The sequence below is a fragment of the Trachinotus anak genome, unplaced genomic scaffold, assembly GCF_046630095.1.
Source record: "Trachinotus anak isolate AG129_WGS33_773 ecotype Australia unplaced genomic scaffold, CSIRO_AGI_Tana_v1 ptg000004l, whole genome shotgun sequence".
NCBI lineage: Eukaryota > Metazoa > Chordata > Actinopteri > Carangiformes > Carangidae > Trachinotus > Trachinotus anak.
The window spans coordinates 18,373,843-18,383,231 of NW_027273855.1; the positions used below are offsets into that span (position 1 = coordinate 18,373,843).

Genomic DNA, 9,389 nt, shown 5'->3' on the forward strand with positions numbered 1-9,389 from the left:
TATGTATTTCCTGCCTATTTATCCTCAAATGAGTCACTGATAACATTTTTTCAGCCACACCTTGTTTAATATGCCGTTAAAAAAATTTAATTATTGAAAAGCAAGTAATAATAAATTTAGCACGTCAGTCAGATTTTAGACATTTTCATAAGGGCACTTAAAATCAATACAGTGTATTTTTCATTGTCACAGTATCAAAATTATAATCAGTATGAAAAGTTGAAATCACAATCAAAGTTTCCTTTTCATTTTTCACCACTGTTGCTGGATGCTAAGCACGACCCAAAGCACAGAGAGGGACTTTGTCCAGGCAGCAGACAAGAATGTGCAAACTTATTACAAATAAAAAACACAAATGCAGTACCCAGCAGTATGTGTCTGATTAGTGCACAAGCTCTTTGGAGTCATAGTCCTCTATAAATTTCTCCATGGCTTCCACACAGCGCTTGCCGATGTCTCTGAGGTTCTCCTGCAGCGAGGACTGGATGGCATGCTCCAGGGACGGATCCTTTTCTATGAGCATCTTTGTCACAAGGCCAAACATTTCACACTCCTGATAGTACACCTGTAAGGCACACACACATATCCATGGTTTTAGGGCAAACATGCCAGGAGAAGAGACAAAGCGTGACAGGAAGCAGGAAAACAGACAAGCAGAAGAGAAAGTGGGGGTGATGGACGGAAAGGAAGAGAGAGCAACAAATGAGTTGTGAAGTCTCGTCAGGCGTTTCCAATTACCACTGAATGGATTAACAATCTGCAGACTGTTCACAAGTATCGCGTGTGCCTGAGTGCAGAGATTTTGTGGACATTTTTTGCATCAGCTACCTGTTGCCAGTGTGCCTTTTCTTGCAATTCCACTGTAATCCTGCAACCATGGAGATATGAAAAGCAAGAGGCCATCTTTTCTGTCAAGTGGGTGGAAACACACGCACAGACACTCTCACACAAACACACAGCCGATGAGCAGAGCCTCATGTGATGTCTGTCACATTGAAGACAGCATTAAAGCACGTGTCGCAGCCTCTTGTGATGCAGGTGAGCCGAGAAAAACAGCCTCACTTCAAGTTGTTGCTCAATTACATAAATAAAAGAATAGCACCATCAATCACGTCAAGCAATGAATAAGACCTACGTTGTCAGCCTTGGTAAAGTGAAGACAGTCAAGATGCCGCAGGCTCAGCATTTCAAAATTAATGTTTAGACGACAGAAAACAAATCTTTTTTTCCTTGTCTCATGTCTCCCAGCACTTTCTAAGATCTTTCCTCTGTCACTCTTTCTCTAATCCCAGCTTCTGTTATCTCCCCTCGTCCTCTATCTGTCGATAACTACCCCTTCTCCCCAGGTGTGTGTGTGTGTTTGTGTAATGAAACCCCTCTCCACCTCATCTATCGCTCTCCTCTTCTGTTGGATGGCTCTGTCTCGTGCCGCCGTCTGGCGCGCAGTTAAAGGGAGATCCCCGTCTCTGCTTTGCTCCCTTTCTTTGCTTTTGGTCCCCCTGTGATCTCTCTCCCTGCTTTGGTTCCTTTCGTTCTGACAAACCTGCAAAAAAGAAAAAGAAAACCAGGCAGGAGTTGGACTGTAGTAATCAGACAGTTGGCAAAAACCATGGGTGCAAACACTGAGGATGACCAGGAGATGACTAAAGTGAAGTTCCACGTCAGCTTGTAACACTGAGGCTCTTGAATTCAGTGGCAAAAAATGCGTTGAAGCACAGGGGCTTGAAGTAACAAAAAATAAAACTGGTAACACTTCCCAATACGTAATAGTTTACAAAGTTTTCATAAATTGTGGCATTTGGATTTATTAACGGTTTATACATCATTTTCTGATGGGTTGCCAGGCTGTGAAAAGCACGATGATCTACCCATTACTGCAGATGACGGTCGGGACAGAGACTGACGGGACCGGTAACAACTTTAAAACTTGTTTTAACAGTACATCACCCAACCCACCGCTCCAGTTGCCAGCTGGGATTTATGGGACTATGATAGAGAGTTGAAGAGTTGAAAGGCCCTGTTTTTGCTCGATGGGTGGATAACATTAGCTTTGCCAGTTGGGCAGTATTGTTTTATCACGTTTGCTGTTAGTGATACCTAACCCCAACTGCTTAGTTAACAAGCAGGTACTGGTGTCACGTATGTGCGTTCGGTATTGTTAAATTACTTGCACACAGAAATTCTGCTTATTTTCTAGTTTCCCAAAATGCAGTATGTTGCTGGTGTGGTGTTAGCTATAATAGCAGGAGAGTTGTGAGTATCACTGTCTGCAGCTGGTGTGCTGGTTATGGGAAACTGTTGCATCCTCTCTGCATGTTAGCTCTGCAGCAGCAACGGTGGCGACAGTTTGCTGTCTCATCGTTCTGCTCTGTATGATGGTATGTGTCCATGCAACGTTTTATAGCCATAAAGACCTGTAGGTTTGCTAGCACAGTGTATTTATTTGGCTGGATACATAATTTGAAATGCTATGCCAGGTAACGTTACCTTCCTTGTTAGCATAGCTACAAACCTACAGTCTCTCTACTGCCACTGCAGTTCTTAATCTTAACAGCTAACTCTCTAGTTTTTACTCCTTTTACTTTTATATTATATGGTTTGTTTTGCTTCAGCTATGACAAAGAATATTCACATCCACTGTGTCAGTGCTTTGGCAAAGTGCATCCATTATTTCTTTTTTATTTTTTATTTATTTTTTTTTTGGGGGGGGGGGGCTACTGACACAACAACTGTTTAAAATATTGACTGTGGGGAAACAGCCGGCTGTTCTTTGATTTCTCTTCATCTCTTCACTTTGACTTCACTGCAGCAGCGACCAGCAGTAATTCATCGCGTGCTGCTCTGTTCATCATTTGATTTCAGCCATTTCTGCAGCACTTGGGCTGTTTGTATTATTTGTATCTCTGCTCTGAACTTATGTGATAAACACACAAAAACACCATCTACGGGGATATATAAACGGTACTCTGGAGTAATTAGTGGGTTCAATGTTTAGCAGATCAACAGACAAATAATGGACAACTATTTTGATAATTGATTAAATATTTTTTCAAGCAATACCACAAACATCCTGTTGTTCCAGTTTCTGTAATTGCAAACTGTATATATGGTGGTCGAACAAAAGAAGACATTTCCAAATGTCACCTTCAGCTTTAGAAGAATTATATTAGGGCTTTTTTAGTGTTTCCTGGCATTACACAGACAAAGAAAATGATAAGCAGCTTAACTGACAAGAAAATTACTGTTAGTTTAAGCCCTTCTTTCTACAATGTTTCATCAGGTTTTACACTGCACGTGACAGAAAATGTCAGTACATAATTATTACTGTCACTGTCAATTATTCATTTTCTCTATTAATCACTTGGGCCATAAAACCTCAGAAAACTGAAAAACACCCATCACAACATCCTAGATCACAAGGTGACATCTACAAATGTCTTATTTTGTCCAACCAACAGTCCAAAAATTCAGTTTATTTATTATAAAGTAAGCAGCAAATTCTCACCTTTGAAAACCCAGAACTAGCATATTTTTGGCATTATTGCTTGGAAAATGACTGAAATGATTTAACGATTTCAAAATAGCTGCTGATTAATTGTCTCGATTAATGATTGCAGCTCTGACTCACACACTGATCCTCACAAGAACTGGAATTTCATTCCAATCACTGTTGTCTTTGAATGTTTTCCATTTCATATCCTTTTAACATAAAATTGTCAAAAAGCTGTTATATATCACATCACAGACTGTGCTGCACTACACCAGGCAGATGGTTTGGAGGAAAACACAGCATTAAGTCATTTTCAAGGAATGATGGACCACTACATTTTCCCACATCTCTTAACATAATGGAAAAGCAGAGCAAGTGTTCTGCTGATGAACTCACGGTGAACTGCATGTCCTTGTCTCTGCTGGAGGTGGACCTGGGGAAGAAAGGTCTAGTAGCTGGAAAACAGACAAACCACAAGGTCAACACAACTGCACAACAAGAGAATGTATGTGTACTATCTAAAACAAAATGACTGATCCATGTTACAATGGTCTTTTTTCTATTTACCACACCTATAGGTATCTACAGCATCTTTAGGGGTTTCTTGAGGTCACCACTTTTGTTTAAAGCCTCCTAAACATTCGCTCTTTCTCTTCAGCACCCTGTTAGAAAAAGTATGAAGATTTAAAATCATTATAACTCTAAGCAGAATCTACTGATATTTGGGGAATTGTCCTTTCAATGTTGGACTGCAGTATTGTGAAGCAATAGCTTTGTTATGGCTCATTATAGACTGCTGGCTGGTCTCTCTCTCTCTCTCTCTCTCTCTCTCTCTCTCTCTCTCTCTCTCTCTCTCTCTCTCTCTCTCATATACACACAAATCAGCGATGAGTCACCATCATCGCACCATCACTCAGGCACACAAAAAAAAACCTGTTCCACACTCTCACATACACAAACACACACCTCCACAGTGCTGCAGTGTGCGCACAGATACAGTGCCTGAGAAGATAAAAACATACAGTACCAACAGCTTGGTTGTCAAAAACAACATACCATAAAACAAACCATACACCGCTTTATACCAACAAAAGATCAACAAAAGTCTGAAACATAGACTTCGGGATTAGTGTTAAAACCAAGGAAACACAATCAGATACACTTCCACATTCTTCCCAATTAAAACTGATAAGGGTCATTCTCAAGTGTATAATAAATCTACCTGTAACTGACCAAATCACACAGTTCACATGAGACAAACTGAGGCATACACTGTATAATAGCTCAACTACTATCAGTCCACTGGTGACATAATCCACGTATTGAGTCCAGGAAAAGCTTCTTAGTGATCAGCATTATGTAACATTGGTTTGTTGATACCAGAGTGTGAATACCTACCAACCAACAGATACACCACGATGAGCAAATGCCCTCCAAATATTTGTAATGCAAAGTGCTCCTGAAAGAAAGTGTGCAAGTACCTCTGCTTGTTTATACTGCCACCCAGTGGTGATTTCATGAAGCTATCGTAAAGCTGGTTGAGAACATTATGTAAATATATTGTATATGCATGTCTAAAAATGTTTATATATATATATATATATATATATATATATATATATATATATATATATATATATATATATATATATATATATATATATATATATATATGAGGTGGCGACAATAACAGTCACAGTTTGTTAGGTTTAGAATTAACAATTGTTGTGGGGACACGTCAGGGTTGTAGTGGTGTTGTTTTGATATGTACTATTGTGCACATGCACTTCTGTTATTGTGTGTGGTCACTGTTTATGTATGCGAGATGGCCCCGGTGTGTTCTTGTGATTCACACATTCGGGATGTATGCAGTGCTTTATATTTAATTGCTGAAAATAAAATCCTTGCAACTCACAGACTATATGGCCTAAAGTATGTTAAACCCCTATCCCATATCTGACTGCTGAACATCTCATTCCAAAAACCATTTTCCATTTTGGAACCTGGCTGCAGGAATTTTCCCCCTCTCAGCCATAAATAAGGTAAATCATGTGTATCATTTTTACTTTACATTTCCTGTCTGTATGCAGATAAAAACTGTTGAAGGTTTCTCTTTGATGTGTGACTCAAGTGGCTTTCAGAGCTTGTATTTTTTGAATGTGAAATATGCCACTTCTGATAGTCTTGTACCAAAAGTAATGCAAAATAATACAAAATGACATGGTAGTTTCAATGTGCCATTATATTGTCATTATTTTGTCAGCCCTGGACAAATTGTTAGCTTGTAATAGTTTTAACATTGTTGTCTGTGCCTCCACATATCCAACATGAAAAAAATAAAGAAAATTACAGCAAATTTCCTTGCTAAAATAGTTTGATAAGGAGTTGCACGTACCATGGCTAGCCTTGAAGAAAAGAACAGTGTGACCATGCACCCTTACAGATATTCTGTATTCTGGTTTTTCAAAACAGTTCTGTTTTGACTTTATGTTTCACTACAAGTCTGGGACAAAAAGTGGCATTTGGGCTCACCCACATGTAGAAACAATGGCCCACTTATTGATGGCAAAGTGGCACAGTAGCATAGTCCATTCTGCAGTTTTTCACTCTGCCTTCCAGTGTGGTCATTCAAGTCAGGTATAAACACTTCTGATTTACGATGCGGTTGGACAACATCCTGTATGAACCAGATGTGACAGGTTGTGTGAGTACAAAGAATGGCAGCAGCCATCAACAGCAAAACTACTTCATCATTTGTTCTCAGGGCCAATTGAAACGGGGGGGGGGCTTCCCCAAAATGTCGGTATAAAGTTGGAACCACAGTCTTGTCTAAAACTATTTTTTAGCCAAAAGTCTTGTCTAAAAAAATAGGCCAAAGAACTGCCACAGAGTACTAACGTTTTTCCATGGCCTCTTCAACTCTCACGCTTTTGGTAACTGGCACTTCTTTTTCCACTGCAGACAGCACCTCCTCAGTGCAGCACTGTTACTATAGCGACAACGCACAAAGCTATTGTGCTGTCATCTTCAGCACGACACACACATGAACAATGAAGCATATGGGCCGTCTGCATCTCATCAATTGACCACAGCATGGCTTTGCAGGTTATTGTACTGAAAGAATAACACAGTAACTAACAGAAATGTAACAGGCTGCAGTGAGCATGAGAGTGTACATTCGCTCGGCTGTTTAAACATGGCAGGTTTGTTCTGAATGTCCCATCTCACACAATAATAACGCAATACCAATCAGTGGTCTGCAGTTTGCATATTTGTATTGTCTCGGCTCACTTGGAGCCTTGGCGGAGGTGAAACCAAAAAAATCAGATACCAGGAACCTTCCACGGTCGAGTCAAGCCAGTACCATGCTGTGGAAAAGGGCTACAAAAGTACCTTTTGACATATAGTGCACATTTGGCAAGGTCTCAAAGCACCTAATTTCTATGTAAATGTTCAGATGAGATGGTGTGTGTCATTGTTTTCACAGACTTTTCTGCAGACATAGACTTACTGGCGTTTTGTTTTGGGGGTGAACTTCCGTCAGCGCTGTCTCTCCGCTCGTACCGCTCCTTCTCCTTCTCTGGTTCCTTTCTCTCCTTCAGTGCAATGTGGTGAAGTTTAGGATGGAAGTGCTCTCTGCGGTCTAAATAAGCCCGGGGACTGAAGTGGTGGTACCTCTGGCCACCAGCGCCAGGTTTGTAAAATGAATGGTCATCCCTTGGAAGGAATGATCATCATGCATCATCAACAGAGCAGCCATGGCTGACCTCAACCTTAACATCAATACTTGCAGGTGAGAACACTCTGGGAAGAAAACAATCCACAAAGTGCCCCGCTGTTGTCGACTCGTCAGCCTTACCGAGGTCTGTAGAATCGCCCTCCAAACTTTGGTTTGTAGGAACTGGATAACCATGCCCTCGGTCTGGAAGGACTTCGCACTCTTCGGATCGGCCTCTTCTCATCCTGAATCGACAGGGAATAAAACCATTTATGACACTAAAAACGTAATTTTGAGGCACCGCATTTGACAACAGGATGTACCTGAGTGGGAGCCATCGTGCTGTCAGTGGGCCTCTTGTCAGCAGACTCATCACTGCATTCCCTGTGTCGCAACATGGAGCCCTGGAAACAGACACACCACATTAATCACAGTTAATATGGTGTCACAGTGCACGTGACATATGATATTATTGGAGCGTGAATAATTAGCTGAGCTAACTCGAAAAATAATCTGCAATTATTATAATATTTGATTAACTGTTGTGGTCATTTTTAAGGCATAAATGCCAAACATTCCCTCGGCCCAGATTTCAGAGGTGAGGATTTGCTGCTTTGTCTTATGTGATACTGACCTGAATATCTGTTGGTTTTTGAGTGTTAATTGGGCAAAAGAAAAATGAAGATGTCAGCTTAGGTTATGTGAAGCTCTGATGGGCATTTTTCACTATCTTCCAAATAGAACAAATAATAGTTGATTAGTCTATAAAGTCATATTAATCAATAATGAAAAGGCCCAGATATAACACAAATCATGCTGAAACATTGCTGATCCAGATTTCCTTGGGAACTTCTTGATGATTTTAGTGCTCATAAGTAGCAGTTTCCAAACTACATACAAGCCTTAAACATAATGTTAGACCAAAGATTAGAAACCCAGAACAACAACGAACAATTTACATCTATTTTCTGAGGATCAGCGGAGTAGTATCTCCCTGCACCACACACTTAGCAGAGAGTGATACATATTTCCACAAATAGCCAACAACACACTTTTCATAATGCAGTCTCTTGTGTGTGTGAAACTGTAGTGAAAGACAATGTCTTATTACAGCTCAGCCTCAAAAGTGTCCAAGAGGATGGAGCCAACCATGACTTCAGTTCAAGTATGTGAGATACTCATCAGTGCCCCCGTGTGTTTAACGGCATCTTTTAACCATATGTGGATTTACGTTAATATCCTGTTATATTTGCATCGTTTCTATGAGATTAGTACAGTTGTTGGTGGTGTCCTGGACTTTTCTCAATGGTTTACTATTTACGACTAAAAAAAAAAAAAACAAAAGTAGGTGTATTGGTCAAAGGCTGGAGGAAGCAGGTTCTCATGCTACCGGCCGTGGAGCACATGAGTCTCCTGTGGCAGCTGTCACTTCCTCCGCTCCAGGCCCAGATCATGGCTTTTACCTTGCTGTGCTGTGCGTCCTGCGGTCGCGCATGATCCATGTTCTTCCTGTTTCCAGCGCTGCTCGTTGTGCATGAATGAGACGCTGACTTTATTTCTCTCGACCCCAGCAGTCCAGGAAGTGCGTGTAACCTCTTGAATCAATTTCTTCGGCACGTATTAAAAGTGAAACTTTACATTTTTGTCTCCCTGCTTATTGCCTCACAGCCTGCAGAGGTGTGAAACGTTTACCTTGGAGTTAAATATTTCACGTTGTCGACAACTAACCTGCGTTTTCCCAGAGCTGATGCGCAGGGAAATAACGCAACATGTTTTTACTTCCCTTCTCTGCAACTGCCCAATCAGGTTCAGACCGCGGTCATAAAGGCTTATCAAAAACGAAAAAAAAAAGGACAGGCTTTTATTCTGAAAACACGCAGGCGCAGTCTGTCATATCGGTTGTCACACCTGTTTACACCTTTGCTTTACAGCCAGGTTGCATGACTGTCTGTAAGGGAATCAGTGCAGTCTTACCAAACGATGGCGCACTTCAACAAAAGCAGGGAGAGGAGCTGAGCGAGAGCTGAAGATTTTCAAACTGTACAGAGACCAAAAATAAGCCTAAAATAAAAAATGATGCTGTAGCATTAAACATAAAGACGATCGCCGCCTGAGAATTGTTTATATAGTTATTTATGTGTAAACTGGAAAGTATTTCACCGATGAAAATATGATTTAGAC

The 9,389-nt window shown here is 40.7% G+C and overlaps 1 protein-coding gene across 2 annotated transcripts; it reads right to left on the bottom strand.

Moving 5' to 3' along the window:
- Positions 1 to 167: 167 nt before the first annotated feature.
- LOC139620749 (periphilin-1) lies at positions 168 to 9,052 on the bottom strand. 2 transcript variants are annotated; one of them, XM_071476578.1, is made up of 7 exons: positions 8,672 to 9,049; positions 7,532 to 7,612; positions 7,350 to 7,453; positions 7,002 to 7,207; positions 3,887 to 3,945; positions 1,385 to 1,543; positions 168 to 565 (listed from the first exon to the last, which is right to left on the bottom strand). In XM_071476578.1, the coding sequence occupies exons 1-7, from the start codon at positions 8,708 to 8,710 to the stop codon at positions 383 to 385; spliced, it is 831 nt and encodes a 276-aa protein (XP_071332679.1). In that variant the 5' UTR covers positions 8,711 to 9,049; the 3' UTR covers positions 168 to 382. The 2 variants fall into 2 exon arrangements, with proteins under 2 accessions (XP_071332679.1, XP_071332680.1); XM_071476579.1 differs by lacking the exon at positions 7,532 to 7,612 and having other exon boundaries at positions 8,672 to 9,052.
- Positions 9,053 to 9,389: the final 337 nt, after the last annotated feature.